General features: G+C 39.0%; 2 protein-coding genes, 1 long non-coding RNA gene, 1 other non-coding gene and 1 pseudogene across 5 annotated transcripts in view; 2 read left to right on the top strand and 3 right to left on the bottom strand.

Moving 5' to 3' along the window:
* The window catches only part of CSPP1 (centrosome and spindle pole associated protein 1), a 226232-nt gene extending 217149 nt beyond the window's left edge, over positions 1 to 9083 (bottom strand). Inside the window, exon 1 of the mRNA XM_057531763.1 lies at positions 9065 to 9083. The gene's annotated coding sequence lies outside the window, so the exon portion shown is untranslated. The remainder of the gene's footprint in view (positions 1 to 9064) is intronic.
* Positions 9084 to 9219: 136 nt separating this feature from the next.
* LOC103006026 (uncharacterized) lies at positions 9220 to 12492 on the top strand. Of its 2 annotated transcripts, XR_451256.2 has the most exons (5): positions 9239 to 9640; positions 9952 to 10218; positions 11738 to 11832; positions 12072 to 12140; positions 12317 to 12492. It is a non-coding gene; the product is annotated as an uncharacterized LOC103006026 (long non-coding RNA). The 2 variants fall into 2 exon arrangements; XR_009005757.1 differs by having other exon boundaries at positions 9220 to 9640; positions 9952 to 11832.
* On the top strand, positions 11919 to 12001 carry LOC114238269 (small nucleolar RNA SNORD87). Its single transcript, XR_003623667.1, has one exon. It is a non-coding gene; the product is annotated as a small nucleolar RNA SNORD87 (small nucleolar RNA).
* Positions 12493 to 13608: 1116 nt separating the features above from the next.
* LOC103005746 (60S ribosomal protein L27a-like) lies at positions 13609 to 14323 on the bottom strand (annotated as a pseudogene).
* Positions 14324 to 15772: 1449 nt separating this feature from the next.
* MCMDC2 (minichromosome maintenance domain containing 2) overlaps positions 15773 to 21291 on the bottom strand; it is a 36411-nt gene continuing 30892 nt past the window's right edge. Inside the window, exon 14 of the mRNA XM_007185018.2 lies at positions 15773 to 15965. Within this exon, the coding sequence (XP_007185080.2) occupies positions 15799 to 15965 (167 nt within the window). The 3' untranslated portion in view covers positions 15773 to 15798. The remainder of the gene's footprint in view (positions 15966 to 21291) is intronic.

Raw genomic sequence — 21291 nt, forward strand, 5'->3', positions numbered from 1 at the left:
ACAAAAACACAAGAAGCCATAAAGGAAAAGCTGGGTAATTTTGACTATAATAAAATAAATTCATAAAACAAAAGAAAAAACCATAAACAAGGTGAAAAGACAACAAAACAAACAAACAAACAATAAAAAACCCTAGAGAAAAAAGTCACAACAGATGATAGTCACAGTAGTAATTTCGTTTATATAAAAGCAGCTCTCAGGGCTTCCCTGGTGGCGCAGTGGTTGAAAGTCTGCCTGCCGATGCAGGGAACACGGGTTCGAGCCCTGGTCTGGGAAGATCCCACATGCCGCGGAGCAACTAGGCCCGTGCGCCACAACTACTGAGCCTGCGCGTCTGGAGCCTGTGCCCCGCGACGGGAGGGGCCGCGATAGAGAAAGGCCCGCGCACCGCGATGAAGAGCGGTCCCCGCACCGCGATGAAGAGTGGCCCCCGCTTGCCGCAACTGGAGAAAGCCCTCGCACGAACCGAAGACCCAACACAGCCAAAAATAAATAAATAAATAAATAAATAAATAAATAAGAAAATCCTTAAAAAAAAAAAAAAAAAAAAAAAGTTCTCATCGCAAGAAACAATATATAACTATGTGAGGTGATGGATGTTCACTAAACCTGTAGGGATCATCTTGATATACATCAAATCATTATGTTGTACCCCTTAAACTTATACAGTGTTATATGCCAATTATATCTCAATAAAACCGTTGGGGGAAATGGGTAAGTGATGATAATTTTTCTGGCATACTAGAGTTAACTTGTTTTAACCATAATGCTTGAGCATGTATGTTTTTAATGAAAATTAATCTTTGTAATTTTTATCCTCCTGCCTTTTTTTCCCTTTAATATTAAATGGAGAAATGTGAAATAAAAGAATGACACAAAGGTAAAATACCCGTTTTTGGTGAGGGTGGGGAAATGAGGATTATAGCACTGCTGGAGTATACAAGCTTTTTAAATACAATTTTGCAGTATCTCTCAATATTTTATGTGTACACATTCTGACTTAGCAATTCCACATTGAAGAATTTCACTAATAATATATGTACATTCACAAAAGTCTGTGAGAATAATTATTGCAGGTATTCATCACCTTTCACCCACACTCTGTAAACTTAGAAGTTTTCCCTGCCTTCTGTATTGGCTGCACCCAAGTAACCTATCAAAAATGCAAACCTGAAGATGTAATGTATATACTTGTGCAAAACCATTCAATGGCTCCCCATCATGTAAGAGCAGGTCTAAACCTTTAACTTGGCTTATGAAACCCCTACCTATATCACTGCCCACTGTTCTCCACCACTGCCTATTTTATACTTTAAGTTGTAGTAAACACACACACACACACACACACACACACAGAGCTATTTCATGCTTCAGTGCTTTTGTTCATCAATCATCAGTTGGTCCACAAATATTTTCTTAATACTATGGCAGGCATTGTTCATTGCTTACTATATCAGTTAGGAATTGCATTCAGCTGCTAACAAGGAAGACCGAACCATACTCACTTAAATAAATTAGGACTTTATTCTCTCATGTAAAAAAAATCCACAAGTAGGCAGTCCAGGGCTGGTAAGATGGCTTCGTAAAGATATCAGGGGCCAAGGCTTCTACTTATTTCTCCTTTGCCAGAAGTGGGTCACAAGGTCACCCCCAGTTATAAGGAAGGAATATCAGTCTGGGTTTGGTGGCGGTATCTGCTCTAGCTAGTTTAAAAGGAAAGGGGTGTCTTACGAGGTATTAGTGACTTACAGAATCATTGGGATGAAACAAACTCGGGCTGGATTTACAGGAACAATTTCCTAAGTCATTCCATGGAACTGGGCTGCCAAAGCAGTTAATCTTCTGCCATGACCTGGACTCTGCCATCCCAGTGGAAGCTGCCCCTGCAGTGACTGACTCCAGAAACATGCGGCCTTTGCTGCATAAATGCCAGCACGACGGATGCCTCGCAGCCTGCTTTTCTCCTCTCATAACTCAAGTTAGAACTCAGATTTTTGCACAGATGCATTTGATTGGCAGGACCTAATTCACATCCATAATCCAAGCTGCAAAAGAGTTTTGGAATACTATATAATACTTAGCTTTTCATCCTCTGAAGTACAGAAACGCAGATAAAAGGAGGCTGCAGTAAGTACTGAGTGAGCCAGTTCTCAGCATCTACCACAGGAGGCAGGGGAAGCAGGCAAACAGATTGAAATAATAGGCTGAGACCAAGGACTGGGCACGTAACACAAACAAAATCAGGGTTCCATTATCAGGGAAGAAGGCTGGCGATGGCTACGGGATGGCAATAAGGGTACCTGACACAGTCTTAAGAAATCAAGGAAGGCTTCCTGAGAAGGCAAAGAGGGGCAAGAAGAGCAGTCTAGGCATAGGAAAAACCAGGTGAGAAGAACATGCTGCTTTGAAAGAAAGTGCCTGGGGAAGAAGGATGGATACTTCACATATATTATCTCATTTAATCCTCACAACAATCCTAGGAATAAGTTATATTATTCCCAATTTTCAAATCAAGGAGGACCTTGAAAGGTACATTAAAGGATCTGGATTTAAGGGTAGCCAGAAATCTTGCATAGAAATGCAGAGGTATTGGGTACCAAGGAGCTATTCCTAAGCAGAGAGAAGAGTACAGAGTTCCAAACAACATAAAACACCATAACTATAACTAAAAAATAAAACAGACTGAGAAAAGTTATTTGCAATGCATGTAACTGTTAATCGACAAAAGATTAGTATCCAGAATATAGAAAGAAATCCCATAAATCAATTTTTTTAAATTACAGATACTTCAATAAAAAATCGGGCAAAGCTCTGAAGGCTATGATTTACAGAAGAGAAAACACAAATGATTAAAAACATGAAAAAAATTTAAGAGAAAAGCAAAACATTCATAAAGTTATCTTTTCAACCTTACAGCAAATGCAAATTAAAATAACAGTAAATACCATTTGATATTTATCATATTGACAAAAATGTTTAAATTCTGAGAAGAGCAACTTTTGACAAGGAAGTAGAGCAACTACTTGGAAAGCAATTGACTACATTATGTATGAAGATGCATGTATCCTTCAACCCAGCAATTCAGCTTCTAGGGACAAAGGTGTCCTGGGAAAGCTAATTGTTAATTATTCAAGCATTCAGGTATCTTGTGAACTAGTTGTTAGTAGCTTGAAATCGCCAAGATGTATTAATAGCATGGATATCTGCAAATGCTACAAATCAGGGTTTTGTTTTAGGGGGTTTGGGGGTTTGTTTGTTGTTTTTTTTTTTGGAGATCCTGTTTACCAAAATACCACCGGACATAGAGAAATTCATGCATAAATACAAGGAGACGTCGTAGAAAAAAACATTCAGAATCTACGCTGTATTTAATTTTAACGGGGTGTTAATTTCAGGACATAATTTGTATTAGATCATCACTGAGGTAAAATAACATCATACTTTAACCTTAGTTTGAATTTTTCAATTACTTCCACATTCTCAACTCTCTATGTAATCATTCTTAAATAATTTTTTTTGCACAGTAATAAAAGTGTATTATTTCACATAACAAGAAGATGGAGTGGTTCCCTGGCTGCTTAACTTGGTGACTATTCGATGTCTTTAAGTTGCTTGGTTCCTTTCCTTCCCACTTTGCCATCAACAGAAGCTCCCCTCATTTAACAAGAGGGCTGCAGCGATGCCAGGAATTCTTTCACCGTTGATCGATGATGATCATATCTAGGGGAAGAAGAGCTGTTTCTTCCCACATGTGCCTTTTCATCAAAGAAGAAAACTCCCTGAAGTTCCCTAGCAGACTTCCCCTCAGGTCCCTTTGGTCAGCTTGAATAATTTTAATAACATTCCATTACATTCAGAATTTGTCATAGGATTTAAGTAGTTGTTTGCAAGGCTTACTTGTAACATAAAAGTTAAATTTTTAAACAGAAAAGGAAAACCCTAGAGTCTCACATTGACAATTAAAGCCACTCATTATTTTAGATCCGGGCAGAAATCGTAAGTAATTTAGGTAATTTTCACCGAAATTATCTCGGTAAAGTTCATGTACTTCAAGTGTTTAAGAATCAGCTTTCATTCAGATCAGTGCCCTATATTCTGACAACTTAATGTATTTTTCACAGATTTAGAACTTTAACCTTGACGAGAGGTATAAATGCTATGATTATCTTAATGTCAATATTATGTTTAAAAATAATCTTGCCTGAGGTAAAAGGATCATATATATGAAAGTCATGCATTTATGACTAGGGTCATTTACATTTCTCTTGCTTAACTCTATTTTGACATGCTTACCATTGAGCAAGGGAAAGCACAAGCATATGGTTATTATAGCCAACTTCCTTCCAGTTCCAACCTCATTTTTTGCTGCAAACATCTAGGGGAACCAGGAGGTTCTCCAAGTCATTCACTAATATGAAAAAGACTGAAGGCCAAATGTATTAATTTACTAATGAGATTTACATGTGTAAGTGCAGACTATAGATTCTGACAGCTTGTAAGGAAATAATATCCTATATGCCCTGAATCCACACATATGTCTATCTACGAAATGTAAACTTTCTAAGATAATCCAAGTTATACTATCAAAAAATAGCTATTTTTTAAAAAGTTACTTTTGATAGGGACTTCCCTGGCAGTCCAGTGGTTAAGATTCTGTGCTTCCACTGCAGGGGACACGGGTTCAATCCCTGGTCAGGGAACTAAGATCCTGCATGCTGCATGGCGTGGCCAAAAAAAAAAAAGTTACTTTTGATAAACCACTATATCATATTTAAACCATGACACTTTTCCCTTGAAGTGGTTTTAGTTGTATTTGCAACTGGCAGCGTTAACTCACTTCAGCAACTTGGAGACCAGCAACCCCCAAGGATGTGCTCCTTGCTGGAGAATACCAAACACTTGTTATGATGCCAGTCAGGGAATGATGGCTGAAGGGGCAAATTTTAGAAATGGTATATTTTTGAAGTCAGAAAAGAAAATGTACTACTTTAATAATTTTTCAACTTGATTTAATTTAATTATAAAATTGCATACACATAGTAAAAATCCAAACAGTAGAGAATGGTATACAATAAAAAATTAAAATATCACTTTCCCCACAAGCCCCAAGTTTCACTCCCTAGAGGCATGCACTGTAAAGTTTCTTCTGTTACCTCTCAAAAATATTTTATGTATAGTCATATAAATGCATGTTCTTTTTATTTAACCAAAAATGGGATTTTACTAAATACCTTCTGCATCTAGCTTTTAAAATTTAATATACCTTGAAAAAAATTTCCAAATCAGCACATACTCATTTATTTATGCATTCAAGGGATATTTATTAAGTATTAGGTACTAGGAATAAAAAGGTAAGCAAAACAGATAAGGTCTTCCCTCTCACAGAATGTATATGCCAGTGAGGGCAGCAAAAGTATATGTTTCTTTTTAGAGTATAATTACAGATTATGAAGGAAACAAAAAGGGGGATGTTTTATAGTAGACCCACTTTAGATAGGTGGGGCAAGTGTGGCCTCACTGAGAAGCTGACATAGAAGCTGAGATCAAAGAAAATATTAGTCACTCAAAAAACTGGGACAAGAGAATTCTAGGCAGGAGCAAAGGCCTTGAGATGTGAAAATTGTTTGGCATGTTCCAAAAACTAAGCGTAGGCCAAGGTGACTGGTGTGTAGTAAGAGAGGGGAAGCAAGAGATGTGGTAAGCCATGTGAAGGGCGTGGATCTTTTTTCTCTTTTTAAAATATTTTGTATTTAATTTTATTGTGGTAAAGTATACATAACATAAATTTATCATTTTAACAATTTTTAAGTGTACAATACAGTGGCATTAAGTATACTCACAATTCAGTCACAAACCATCAGCACTATCCATTTCCAGAACTTTTTCATCATTCCGAACAGAAATTCTGTACCCATTAAACAGCAACTCCCCATCCACTCTTCACCGCAGCCTCTGGTAACTCCTGTTTCACTTTCAATCTCTTTGAATTTGCTTATTCTAAGTACCTCATATAAGTGTAACCATAAAATATTTGTCTTTTTTTGTCTGGCTTATTTCACTTAGCATAATGTCTTCAAGGTTCATCCATCTTATAGCATATATCAGAGTTTCCTTCCTTTTTAAGGCTGAATAATACTCCATTATATGTATGTACCATATTTTGTTTATCCATTCGTCCATTGATGACATTTGGGTTGTTTCTACCTTTCGGCAATTGTGAATAATGCTGCTATGAACACTGTTGTACAAGTATTTGAGTCTCTGCTTTCAATTTTTTAGGTCTATACCCTGAAGTTTTCCACAGTGGCTGCACCACTTTACATTCTCACCAGCAATGGTGCATGGGTTCCAATTTCTCCACATCGTTGTTAACACTTGTTATTTTGCAATTGTTTTTCAAATAATAGTCATCCTAATGGGTGTGAAGTGGTATCTCACTTTTTGAGATTAGTTTTGATTTACATTTTCTTAATGGTTAGTTACAAGGAGCATCCGTTTCATGTGCTTATTGGCCATTTGTATATCTTCTTTGGAGAAATGTCTATTCATGTCCTTCGTCCATTTTTGAACTGGGTTAAATGTGTTGTTGTTGTTGAGTTGTAGGAGCTCTTCATATATTCTGGATATTAATCCCTTATCAGATATATGCTTTGCAAATATTTTTTTCCATTCTGTGGATTGTCTTTGACCATCTCTTGATAGCGTCTTTTGATGCACAAAAATTTTTAATCTTGGTGAAGTCCAATTTATTTTTTTCTTTTGTGGCCTGTGCTTTTGTGTCATTTCCAAGAAATTATTGACAAATCAGTAATAGTGGCTCCCACACCTGCCCACCCAGCAAAGGCCTGTGCTTTTGTGTCATTTCCAAGAAATTATTGACAAATCAGTAATAGTGGCTCCCACACCTGCCCACCCAGCAAAGGCCTGGTGAAGGTGGCTGCCCACGTTGAAAATTAGGTGGTGGAAGCAATATCCGTCCAGGAGTCTGTGATGGCCGGCTGAGGCCTAAGCCACCACTTAACAGAAAAAACAGTGCCTCCTTGGGGCCCCAAAGAATTTTTTCCCCCCTACTCTTGGCCTTCTTGGATATGACATCCTACCTTCACTCCATCCCTTGTGTACTAAGTAAACATTGGCCATGTCCTGCTTGGCTGGCATGATGGTAAGGCCCATCTGCTTTTCTTTGAGGTCTGGTTCACTCACAACTTGATCACCTAATCACATATGTTCTTTCTTTCTAAACTTCCATAATTATTTTTCTAAAATGAAAACTCTAATCATGTGCTTTTAATCATTTTTTAAGGCTAAAACTTACACCATGACCCATCATATGCTTCACAATTAGGCCCTGCACACTGTGTCACACTCCAGCCCCACGAACGGGTTCAGAGGAAAGTTCAGTGCTAATGATATTGGCAGTCTTTTTCAAACAAAGAATTTTAAGCCCCTGTAAAGCATTCAACAAAAACTTTATATAAATGTTACCAACCCGGGCTCTTGGACTCTTTAATCAATAGATATTGATAAGGGTCCAGATGAGAATTTCAGGCAAGGCTTCACTGGGGCTTATGCTACAGCACAAGGGAGCGAAAGAAGTACAGGTGCCCTTGCTCGCTCCCAGAGAGAAGCTGCTTGGGAGCTTAAACGCGATAACAACCGGGGCGGGTCTGTGGGTTGGTCAGGAGGCGTGGCTTAGGTGGTCTGCCCACCCCCTTGGTGGTGCCCTGTGCAGGGATCATGCTTTTTGCTCCCAGCACCTCAGAAGTGGCAGTTGGTTTGTGGCCAATTTGTATCTTATTACTCATAATTGCCCCAACTGCACATGTATGCAGTTATTTTTAGTCCCTTATAGTTTCTTTCAGGTGCAAGCACTGGGTTAAAGGGTCCCAGGTCCCAGCCTATCACATAAAGTGAGTATAATCACAATTTGTTTTGCTAGGTTTAGATTTTCACACCATGTTTCTTTGAGGCAAATATATTCTGCCCTGGATTTTGTATCAATTTCTTGGATTTTGTTAACCAAGAATTCCAAGAACAGTGACCTGGTTGAAATAAAGAGGCATTTATTTGGGGTGTGTTAGGACTGCAGCCCCGGGGATACAGCCCCAGGGAGCACTTGAACTGTGTTCTGCCACACTACAAAGTGGGGGAAGCTCGTAAAGGCAGAAAACCATAAGATTACATAAATGGTTTGTCAAGAATTAGGATTGGAGCTGGCAAGAAGTAAGGGTGCTTGCTAAACATGGATTGTTTGGGCGTTGAAATGATTACATAGCTGCCATAGGTAGCGGGTAACCTTTGAGACTACAAAGTTGCAGCTAGCAGCTGCCAGCACATACTGTTTTGGAAACAGCTGGTGGTGTCCTGAGTTTGACACAGTGCAGAAAATTGAAGTTCTCAGTGATGCAGGAACATGTCTGAAACCACACCTAACACTGTCCACCCAGCTCAATTTTGAATGCCTGGAACCATAGTTACTCCATTTTGATTTTTAAATGACTTAAAATATGTCATCAACTTCCAGTTTTCACAGGAGGGGTGATGTGTCTTTTACGGATTCAACTGCTTAATTATATGCTTTCATATGTATTCCTTCTGGAAACAAGATCATCAGCCTGTCTCCTCTAGCACTAAGCCTAATGCTATGCAGCCAGAACTCAAGATACAGCGATTGCGAGAAACAAGCGTAATAAAACACTAAGCACGAAAATCTACAGCAAATTATAACATGTTCATAAAAACAAGGCAAGTGATTGCTTTATGAATGCTTTTTCTTAACGCTCTACTATTATTATCAATCAAATTAGTAACAATAGCTACTAATATAGAGGAAATGTAACAGCTCCTTTTTTTTTCTAGTAACTAGTTCTTCTGTGTGTGTTAAGGGGTCGATTCCAGATGCCCTTACTCTAAATTGGGGTGTCCAATACCACCACTTTTTAAAGTACTGAACTACCCGAGGGTAGAAGACCAAGCAAATATAACTAGGAATGGGAGACCCTTTCTTTTTAGAGCATTTTCTGCTTGCTTGGATCCATTACAAACTGGTAGACTAATCACTTACATACTCAAGGGGAGAGCTCACAGCGAGGTCCTCAGGAGCCTCCAAAGCCTCTGTGGAAACTCCCAAAGCGCCTCCTCTGCCGGCCATGTAAACTTGCGGCGCTGCCGGAGTGCGCCGGCTGTAGGGGCGGGGCCAGGGCCGGAAGGGGCGGGGCCAGGCCTGGAGGGCCCATGCGCCCCTCCCGGCCGCGGTGCTTTCTTTTCTGCCGGGCCGCCGGAGAAGGAAGGCGCTTCGGACACCGTCGGCCTTGCGGGCGGGGCGGCAGCGCCTACGGGCCTGTCGCCGGGCTCTTTGAGGGAGTGGGGGGGAGTTCCTGCGGTGTTAGATCCTCTTCTTTTTTTTCTGCCGGGAACCTGGCTCCGAGCCAGAGCGCATGGGTCCGCCTCGGGCCTCTCCGCTCTGTGGATCCCGCGCCCGGGGCCTCCATCCCGATGCCGTCCGTCCACTGCCGGGCACAGCGGAGCGGTCGGCGCGGCCTCAGCCTCAAGGTCATGTCAGGAGGCCCCCCTTCCTCTCCCCCTCCCCAATTGACGCAGCCTCGAGCTTTCCTCCGCGCCGTCTGCTCAGTCGCATTTTGTGAGTATGTCGGAGCTGCTCCTTCTCCTTAATAAGCGCCGATTTCGACTGTTCTCAGCTCAAACTAAGTAAGGGCCTTCTGCGATTCACTCGGTTCTGAGGCGGCTGGAAGGCGCGGTGGGTGGCTTGGCCGAAGCCCTTTTATATCCGCAGTAAAGCTTTGTGTGCGGCCTAGATGGTTTCAGGGTCCCTTAAATGGGCGCTCATTTATCCTTACTAAGGAAACGTTCTGTAGTGGGGGAAGGGATCTTAGGTCTCAAGACAACCTTGACCTACCTGACTTTGTGATTGGTTTCTAAATTTGTTAACAGAGCACAGTTTACCTACTAACAATGAGTTCTGGTCTCGACGCAGTGGAGCATTGTCGGCATTTGTTCCCGGATCTTCCTTTGTAAATATGCTCTGGAGACGTGGCATTGAAGTTGGAGAAGAATCCGTACAGTATAGGAGGCCCTTAGGCTGTAAATGCCGGCTATACCCTTAGATGCTTCGGGTCACAGAGATTTCTGGATACAATACAGAAGAAACCGGTCGAGAACTGGGAGATTGGAAGAACTTTTGCCTCTTCAAAAGCAAAGGTATAAATGAACCTTGTCCATGGGACTTGGTATCGTCATGCGTTTGTTTTTTTCCTCCCCCCGATTTGAAATACAAGTTGTTTCATCTAAAACAATCCAACGGTTAACTGTCAACAAGGCAAATGTGATGGCTGGTAGTAGTTTATATATTTGGTATTACAGTCATCGTTTTTGAGGCCTAAGTGGCTTGAATACTATTTTCATTGCTAAGTGTTGGTATTTTTAAAAATTTTACAAAATAAATGTTTGATTAAAGTTTTGACAATGTATGTAAGTTCTTAAGCATAATAAATACACAAGAGCCCACTGATCCATTTAAGAACTGGGATATTATCAATACCATAACATCTGTTTGCTTCCCTATCCCATTCCTTCCTTCCTTCCTTCCTTCCTATCCCATGCCTTCCATCCTGAGGTGCCCATCATCTGGGATTTTGTGCCCAGACTCGGTTTTTTGAGGGGAGTAGGGTGGATAGCAGTTTTATTATACATACATATCCCTAAACATTCTTTGTTTGTTTTAGGCCTTAAACAAATAGGACTTGCATGTATCAATAGTTGTCAGAAGTGCCATGAATCATACATTAAACTGAAGTTTTCCAAGTTGGAATTATTCATAACCAATAGTATGTGTTCCTAATATTATGTGAAATATCTCAGCATTTCAAGACTTGAAAATGATAAATTGTCTTGCAAGGCCCAACATTTGATATGTCTTCATAAATCATTTCCAACAGCTGTCCAGTTCAATGATTTATCCTCCTGGGGTTCTGTAGGACATGATCTGTGGCCCTGGCCATGCCCTTTACAGTACATAAATATGCTTTCAGGCAACTTGGGACTTAATTCTACAGAACTGTGTCCAGTAATGATGTCAACATAATGTATCTCTGCTCTGAAACTATATTAGATCTGCCATAATAATGCTCTTAGTTAGAGGTCTGCACACTTGTTTTTATATATCTAACCTTTAACCTGGCTCATCTCATTCTTGTCAAGCTCTGAGGCAGAAAAGCAATGGCTGGGTACTCATTAGGACCATCATGTCTTAAAATCTGTACTGCCACAGTAAAACAACATCATAAATATATCCATCATTTTTGCCCATGCTAATGAATCCATTTCCAGCTTGGAAAGATCATTTATGGAATTATTAGGGCCTAACCACTCAAAAGGACTAACACATCCTCAAGTCACTATAGATATTTAAAATTGGAGGCTTATCAGTTTGACTACCAAAAGTAAGTATAATTAAGCAGCAAGCACATTCTTTTGTTCCTTCAGAGATGTGTTAAACAACAGATAGAAAATGACTCCACTATATAGTCTTAATGTTAGTCGTTTTTATTATAAATTTGATTGGGAGTCAGGAAGATTGCAGGGTTTTTTTGTTTTTTTTTTAATGGCTCCTGATAAGAATGGGAAAAAAAATCCTACTGGACCATACTACATATAAGATGGCAGAAAAACAGATACAAGTACAAATGAGAATTCACAATGAAATATGTATAATTTCTAGGTACAACAGAGCCGATGAGTTGAAGATGAATGAAGGTCGTTGTGATAAATGTTTCCCAAAAACTTGTCATAGAGGATGGCTGTGCACATAACAAGGTACCAAAAGTTGTAATGTTACATTGTGTGCTTTTTTATGTGTTTGTGGTATTGTTCCTGAAGCGCAGTACCAAAAATGTTTAATAACTGGCACAATGATGACTTACTTTTTGCCGTTTACCCAGCTGAGGGTATCTTTGAAGAAATAATTTAAGACTGAGATGCCAATAATATATATTATGTGAATTACTCAAATATAATGCAGTTTTTTATTAAAATGGGTGAAATGTTCTTTTCAGAATATAAGTACCTGCAGATGAATGTTCAAGTCCTTAGCAGTGGTGTTTAAAAATTCTTCATTGCCGCAAGTAAGTAATTAAGATTTGTCAAGCAACCACATCTAGAGATAATTTGAAAGTACCTGATAAATTCCAAAGGGCTGAGGCCATTTCCTGTTAAAGGTGCCTTTGTGTGTCAGGTTTTGATTTTCTTTGAGTTTTGATTATGGATTGATTTTCACTGTTGGTTTCTGATTTTTTTCCAGAGGTGTGGCATACAACATTTTGGAAGGGAAAATGAAGAATTGGTCAAGAAGACATGAATTAAAGCAAATGATGAAAATTAGTATTTTATTTAACATTGATCATCTCACAATAAATTATGTAGAAAAATATAAGTTCAAATGATTTTAATTGCTGGGCAATAAAGTCTGTTTTCTTTAAAATATATCAGGTCTTTAAACAGCTTCATTTTCTTTTTTAGATTTTTTTATAAGTTTATTTTATTTTACAAATTTATTTATTTATTTATTTTTGGCTGCATTGGGTCTTTGTTGCTGTGCGTGGGCTTTCTCTTGTAGCGGCGAGCAGGGTCTACTCTTTGTTGCTGTGCGCAGCCTTCTCATTGTGGTGGCTTCTCTTGTTGCGGAGCGTGGACTCAGTAGTTGTGGCTCGCGGGCTCTAGAGCACAGGCTCTATAGAGTGCAGGCTCAGTAGTTGCGATGCACAGGCTTAGTTGCTCCGTGGCATGTGGGATCTTCCCGGACCAGGGCTCAAACCCGTGTCCCCTGCATTGGCAGGCAGATTCTTAACCACTGCGCCACCAGAGAAGCCCCTAAACAGCTTCATTTTCATAGTTAGTGGTCAGACTTGTTTTTAACATACTTTAGGGATAGTATATTCTTGTCAATAACTAGCTCCTCTGTGGATAGTGATTCTCTTTGAAGTGTCAGGTGGTGGGCAGCTGAGGAGACTTTTTAGTACATCCAGTTCTCATACCCTTTCTTGCCTTATGGGGTTTCTGGAGAGGTGCTAATTACTGCGTACTAAATAACTGAGAGCCTCCCCTTCAGAACCTGCTGCTCCTGAAAAACAAGCATAGTTGACCCTTGCCCCTTAGGGGCGCCAACCCTCCTCAAAGTCAAAAATCCAAGTATAGCTTTATAGTCCACCCATTGTATCCAAGGTTCCACACCCTCTGATTCAGTCAGCTGCAGATTGTATAGTGTAGTATGTATTTATTGAAAAAAAGAAAATCCACCCTTTATGTGGACCCATGCAGTTCAAAGCTGTGTTCAAGGGTTAACTAGTTGAAATTTTCTCAACTCCTTAAATTACCCATTATAAGTAAAGGTTTCACCTATGACCTACAGATTTTTTAATTTTAATTTTATTCTTGGTTTGCTTTTACATTTGTGAAGAAAAAAGGATTTGGGAATTAATTTAGGACAAATTAGGATTTGTCCTATTCCTAGTATTAGTAATAATATTCTAGATTAAGGCAAATAGCGACTGGATAGTCCAATCTGTCCAGGGCATGCAAATTTACAAGAATTCAAAAACAACTGAAATCCTACCCAGGTGAAGATTTAAATTTAGCTAAATCTTGCTTTTCCCCTGTTAAGTCCCACAGTACATAAATTCCTTGCTTTTATCAAGGTTATAATTTCAATATGGTAAGTCAAACAGTATAAATTGTACAGCAATATCTCATCACTTCCCATCAGAGGCAACGTTTTTTTTTGAAAAGCACTTGTTTAATGACTCTCCCACCATGTGGCTTCAAGCTACCAGGACACAAGCCCCGCCGACACCCTTAATCTCCTCAGCCCTTCTGCTGAAGAATTCGGCCCTTCACGATGACGGGCTGCTTCGGGAGCTTTCGCGTCCCCAGAACTCTAGAAACTGATGGCACCACATCAATGATCGGAACAGCCCCAGTCTTGTTCTGGGCAGCATTGACCCGTGTCTGCTCACTGACCAAGGTCCACAATTTATCAAGGTTGACAGTTAGGCAGAAGCTCTGGTTCTTCTTTAAGTGGTAATGCCTCATACCAACTTTTCCAAAGTATCCTGGGATATTTGTCGAAATTGATCCTGTGGTGATGCATGCCACCAGCATTACCGCGGCCTCCCGGGTGCTTACGGTGTTTGCCTAACATTTGAAAACCATTTTCCCCCCAGTGTTTGATACTAGTCCTTTCATTTCATCCACAGAATCTGAACACTTCACAAGTGTAAAATGGGGGCCATTTTATGGATCCTAGTTTTATAAAACATGTTTTGACTTCATCCCATAGAGAACAAAAAACTGAAATGTAGTATATAAGAAGCCACAAAATAAGGTCTTTAATTTGTAATACATGAATTTTTTTTAGACTAGGTTTGCCTTCTGAAAACAACACTGTATAGTCTCTGGCACTAGTGGATATTCAGTAAATACTGTTGAATGAACGGCTAGGAAATAAAGTAACAAATGACTTGTTAAAGTCCTCTAGACAGTGAGAGAGCTGTCTGCCTTCACGGTTAAACTCCATGAAGTACCTATTTCTAAAGAATTGATGCATGACAGTGTCTTGGTTAATAAGGTGGCAATTTTGTGATGACATTTTCCTTTTAGTGAGTAGAATTGTCTTTTTTATTAAAACTTTGGAAAATAAATACAAGGATTTGGGGATTTTACAAGATAAGTATATTTTTGCACGGTGTTCCTACCTTTTCAGAGCTGATATCTTCCCTCCAAAAATGAAGACAGGGCTTGCAAATTGGTTTCTTTGCCTTTTGGTACCTTTCTTGTAACTAGTTAGGTTTAAGAAGCCAACTACTGCTCCTTGATTCAATGGAACTTACTTTTTTTCATTTAACGTGGTTTAAAAATGGAAAATTTCCAAGGCTTTTCCTGATCCCATAAGTAGGGCTTCTGTAACAACATAATAGACATGTCAATATCTAGCATGAAAAGTCCTTACATTGAAGGCTTCTGGTTATATAAATGCTGTTATTTACTCATCAATTTTTCAGGTTCACAAATGAAGAAAAAAATGGTTTTACTTTGTAAGTAAATATTTAAAGTGTTATTGCCATCTTGTGACTAATAGAGGGAACTACACAAAAGTTACTATTGTTTTTTTTTCCATTGCTTAGTTTGCAACATTCTTTTTTTTTTTGACATTCATGTTCTTTTATTTATTTATTTATGGCTGTGTTGGGTCTTCGTTTCTGTGCGAGGGCTTTCTCTAGTTGCGGTGAGCGGGAGCCACTCTTCATCGCGGTGCGCGGGCCTCTCACTGTCGCGGCCTCTCTTGTTGCGGAGCACAGGCTCCAGACGTGCAGGCTCAGTAGTTGTGGCTCACGGGCCCAGTTGCTCCGTGGCACGTGGGATCTTCCGAGACCAGGGCTCGAACCCGTGTCCCCCGCATTGGCAGGCAGATTCTCAACCACCGCGCCACCAGGGAAGCCCAGTTTGGAACATTCTTTATATTTTAATCTGTGGACAACTGGTACACTGGGCTAACCAGAAGTGTTTTTAATAAGATTATCCTAAATTATAAATTTCTGCTGTTGGCTTTGAGATTTGTATTAGTGTTTATTCCATTAGCAATTAATTTGAAGAAATCATATTTTATATTTTTTAAGGTGGCATTCTAATGTACCCCTACACACATTACCTGAAGCATTACTTCAAAATCACTCACACTTTTTTCCACTGCTTAAAAAGGAATGAAGAAAAAGAATTTCCTCAGATTGCCTATTCATCGCTAGCAAAGATAGCTGTCCCAGGTCCATATGTGGCAATAAACTGCTGGAGCTGTTGTTGGCACTGAGTCAGATAGATATCCCTTTGCTCTAAATATTCTTCATTATACAGTTCAAATGGAAATACTGCATTTGGAGCAACACAAAGTACAGCGGCCCCTAAGTGAAGGAAGAAAAAGTATAAATGAGAAAAACTTAAAGTGCTAAATATGAAATCATATTTTCAACAAAATACTGAAAGTTTTACAATTAAGTTCTGATCTATCTAATAGAGTATTTCAATAGCTATTATTTAAAAAAAAATTTTGAGACCCAGGAAACAGGTTCAGTAAATGCACAAACTGGTACCACGGTCAATGGAAGAAACATTGATGTTTAAATTTTAAAGTTTGGAAACTATAGAAATTTGTCATCCATTGAAATAGCCATTAGTGTTCTGAAGCTGAATAGTGATGTGAGGAGGTAGAAAAAGTAAGGAGAGAAGGTATTGGAAGGTAGAGAAACAATAAAAAGATAAATCTATGGAATAGAAGAGAAATAACCTTGCGTATATATTTAAATGATTTTTGACAAGGGTGTCAAGACCATTCAATGGGAAAAGATGGTCTTTCCAACAAATGGTGCTGTGAAAGTGATATCCATGTGCAAAAGAATGAAGTTGGTTCCTTACCTTACATCATAAAAATTAATTCAGTGAATCAAAGACCTACATGTAAGAACTAAGACTATAAAACTCTTAGAAAAACACACTGGGGAAATGCTTTATGACATTGAATTTGGCAATGTTTTCTATGATATAACACCAAAAGCACAGGCAATGAAAGAAAATAGATAAAGTAGGCCACATCAAAATTAACAACTTTTGTGCATCAAAAGTTACAATCAACAAAGTGAAAAGGCAACTCACAGAATGGGAGAAAATATTTGCAAGCCATGTATCAGATAGGGGGTCTACAACTGAACAAGAAAACAGCCTGAATAAAAAATGGGCAAAAGACTTGAATAGACATTTCACCAAAGAAGATATACAAATGGCCAATAAGTACATGAAAAGATACTCAACATCAGTAATCATTAGAAAAATGCAAATGAAAACCACGAGATACCACTTCACACCAGTAAGAATGGCTACTATCAAAACCAAAATAAAACAGAAGAAAGTAACAAGTCTTGGCAAGGATGTGGAGAAATTGGAACCCTTGTGCACTGTTAGTGGAAATGTAAAATGGTGCAACCCCTAAGGAAAACAGTATGGCAGTTCATCAGAAAATTAAACAGAATTACAGATCCTGCAGTTTGGCTTCTGGGTATACACCCAAAAGAGTTGAAAGCAAGGTCTCAAAGAGATATTTGCACACTCATGTTCATTAGCAGCATTATTCACAATAGCCAAAGGCAGAAGCAACCTAAGTGTCCATTGATGGGTGAAGAGATTAACAAAATGTGGTATATATATGGACAACGGAATATTATTCAATCTTAGAAAGGAAATTCTAATGCATGCTACAACGTGGATGAACCTTAAGGACATTATACTATGTGAAATCAGCCAGACAAAATAGGACAAACATATGATTCCACTTAGATGAGGTACCTAGAGAAGTCAAGTCCAGACAGATAGAAAGTAGAATAGTGCTTGCCAGGAGCTGGGGGACGGGGAGAATAGAGAATTATTGTTTAATGGGTATGGAGTTTCAGTTTGGGAAAATGAAAAGGTTATGGAGTTGGTGTGAATGTCCCTTACACCACTAAACTGTACACTTAAAAATGGTTAAGAAGGTAAATTTTATGTTATGTATATTTTACCACAATTGAAAAAACAAAACAAAACAAAATCTTTGACTAATATTGCAGAAGTTAAGCTCTTAAATTCTATTTCATTGATTCACTGAATGAGTACCTAAATGTAACTGGCTGGGAGTACAACTGCTGGCCAAGCAGACAGTGCCTACCTTCCTAGAGCTGTCTGTCATTAGTAAACACAGGTAGCCTCAGACTTCTGTGACCGCTCCCTGTACTGCTTTACCTTACCTGAAACCTTGCTGTCCCTTGAGAACACTGCTTTCCTTGCGGCTCTCAAACACCCCACATACCTTAGTGTCACAAGAAAGAGTCAGTGCCTAAATTGCTGCACATTTGCGGCTTCCAGACCATTCTTTCCTCTTGTTAAAAATCTTTCTTCCTTTGATGCCCAGTGCCACCTGGGCTTTATCACCCTTTCCCCTTGCACAGTGAAGTCAACAATCAGCTCTCAGTACTTGGCTCACAATCTTCCTCTGTTCCCTAATACCTGCCATTCAGTGATTTCCATGTGAATGACCCATTTAACTGCCAATCTTCAAGTGTCCTGACCTTTTCCCTCTACCTCCACCACACATTCCCAGAGTCAGAGGAAACTAATATCTCCAGAAACTTACTTCAAAACCATGAGTTCAAATGTCCCTCTTCTCTATGCTACCTCCTATGCTTCCAGGTCTTCTATCTCAGAGACCTCCAATCTGCTTCCTTCAATTCACTTCCTTCTTTTAACCAATTTGAGTCCTTCCCTTGCCAGTCCCCCCACTCCCTTGCCCCCCTGCAACGCTCTGCCACACTCATCTATCAAAACCTCAACTCTGCATGAACCCGACCATTTACCTTGTGCCTGCATTCATGCTGCTAGGCAGAAAAACACATAATTGGCATTGCTTGGTTTCACTTTAAATGAATCACAGAAACCTGAGATGGGCAGTTGCACTGCCTGGCAACCCTGTTGAGTTTCTCTAACACATTTGCTCTTCTTCCCCCCCCCCCAACCCCGCCCGCAATGACTATTACATTCCATTCTTTTCTCCTCAAACCTTTCATTTTTAGCTGATGACCCTGTTGACCTTGTGTAGAGTAAAAGACCAAATCTACAGACCTACCTGATTCTGTGTCCATTGTTTTCCCTCCTATAAAATGAAGTGACTCTTCTATAAGAGGCCTTTACCTTCACATGTGCTGTGGATCCCATCCCCTCTCACCTTTTTAAGGACTTTACGCCTTTGATCTTCCCCTCTTTCTGTAGTTTCATTAGTTTACTTTCTACTGCACATCATATGAGCTATTATCTTCTATCTTAAAAAAAAAATCCCTTCCTGGACCACACATCCTTCTCCAGCTAATACCCTATTTCTTTCCTCATCTTCATAGTCAAACATCTCAAAGTTGTCTATGTGTGCTGTCTCCATATCTTCACTTCCTACACCACCCGAATCCCCACTCCATTGAAATAGCTCTAATCACGACCACCTACAACCTCTAGATGGCCAAATCTAATCTTATTCAAACTCTCAACACATGATACAGTTGACCACTCCACTCCTTTCTTGAAACACTCTCTTTCTTGGTTTCTATAATACAACTGCTTCTCGGTCTCATTTGTTAGTTTCTCCTCCTCAACTCTATTTCTAAATATTGGAATTCTTCAAAGGCAGTCCTGGGGTTCTCTGTATAGTCTTTCTCTCTATGATTTCATCCATTCCATGGCTTTGAGTACCATCTCTGTGCTGACGATCCCTAAATTATATTTCTAGGTTAGAACTCTCTTCTAAACTCCAGATTATTATATCTGTCTATTGATATCTCTGTAGGATGTCTCAAACTTATATATATAATTTGATCCCTGCCCCAGCCCAAACCTTTTTCTCTTTCTTCCTAGTCTTGGTAAATGGTACCATGATCCACTCAGTTGCTCAAGGCAGAAACCTGGGAGCTTTCCTTAATTCTTCCCTCTCCCCACTGCCCAACTCCTAAATCTAGTTCATAAACACAACTATTGGTTTTTGCATCCAAGAAAAATGTCCCTGAGTAGGGATTATTTTCCTGCTATGTTTAAAGTAAAATTTAAGGAGCTCTTAACATTGCTTTGCTTCAGACTTGAAAAAGAATATACCTAACTGAAACTTATTATGAAAACAAAAAGTAACTAAAGGAAAAAAAACTTCATATAGTTTTATTTCCCTCAACAAAAGCTTTCTTATATGCTTCAAGAAAGTCTTGACAAAATAGTTATCAAGTGAAAATAGCCATATTCAGTCACAGGAGTCCTTAATATTATAACACCACAGTTTCTAAATTCAAAGACACACATTTTTGTCTTCTTATTGAAATCTAGTTGTATCTTAACAATTTTGATGGTGATAGCATGTCACAGTAAAATTGGCAGCATTTTTTCTTCATGGTATGTAAAATAATGTCTTAGATTTTATCAAGTATATTTTAAAATATAGAATAAGAAGGTAAAGATAAAGCAAATTAAAAACAAAAATACATATCCTTCTTATTTAATATTGGTTGGGAACAAGCGATTTTCTCTTTTGGTAGGTAAAACTAATTCAGGATGATAATTAACCTTTTCTGGGGGTTATGAAACTCTAAGACATACTTCAAAAAACTTATGATTGGGGGAAAGTGGCAGGGGTGGTGGTGGTGGGATGAACTGGGAGATTGGGATTGACATGTATACACTAATATGTATAAAATGGATAACTAATAAGAACCTGCTGTATAAAAAAAAAATTTAATTTAAAAAAAACCAAACTTATGATTCCTCTCCCTAAGCAAAAAGGTAGAAAGCACATGCATATACAAATTTACATATAATTTAGGGATTCACAAGCCCCTAGGACTCTCTCAGTATCCATGGATCCTAGGTTAAGAATTCTTGATTTAGATAATTATAGAACAAAGTTCTAATGTTCTAATGGATCTCTGTGAAAAGTTATTACAATATAAATTGAATTTGAAGCAAATTTAAACACTAAACATATATACACAGGAAAGTCAGTGTTAATACATCCTTTCACTCCCAGGGCTGGAACTGAAAATTAATAAAGTAAAAATCTCACTAAAATAGAGTCAGGAGGCCAGAAGGGGGAGCTCTCATGCATGTACCTCTCAACATCAATACAGATCTCAACAGGAAGAGACATACCCTGCATCTCCAGCAGGAAGTGACACTACTTTACTACCACCAGCAGGAGGAAGAAAGATTTTCTCCTTGCCTGGCAATAGCGCCCCTAAAGAGAGACTGTCACAACGCAGCCAATGAAAAGCCACTATACATGGAACTCCCAGTTTCCTCCAATGGACTTTCTGTTATAACAACCCTCCCAACTCCACTTCTCCTCTATAGAAGAGTTTCTTCTTTGCTTTACCAGACTTGCATGTGATTTACCATAGTTGCAATGTCCTGAATTGCAATTCTTTCCTGTTCCTGAATAAAACTGTTTTGCTGATAAAATAACTGGCTGTTTTATTGTTTTAGGTTAGCAGAACCAAAGTTTGGTTTAAAGGATGGTATATCTCATCAAAATTAATGTCTCATATAATTCAAAAAGAACTTTGTGAGGATAATTCTCTTTACTCTTACCTTTAAGAGCCCCTTTATGTTTTTATTAGCAAAACCATGATAAGCTCCTTTGATTTCAAATAATTAAATGCTATAGTCACAGTATTATAA

This window comes from Balaenoptera acutorostrata, chromosome 17 (assembly GCF_949987535.1).
Source record: "Balaenoptera acutorostrata chromosome 17, mBalAcu1.1, whole genome shotgun sequence".
NCBI classification, from domain to species: Eukaryota; Metazoa; Chordata; class Mammalia; order Artiodactyla; family Balaenopteridae; genus Balaenoptera; species Balaenoptera acutorostrata.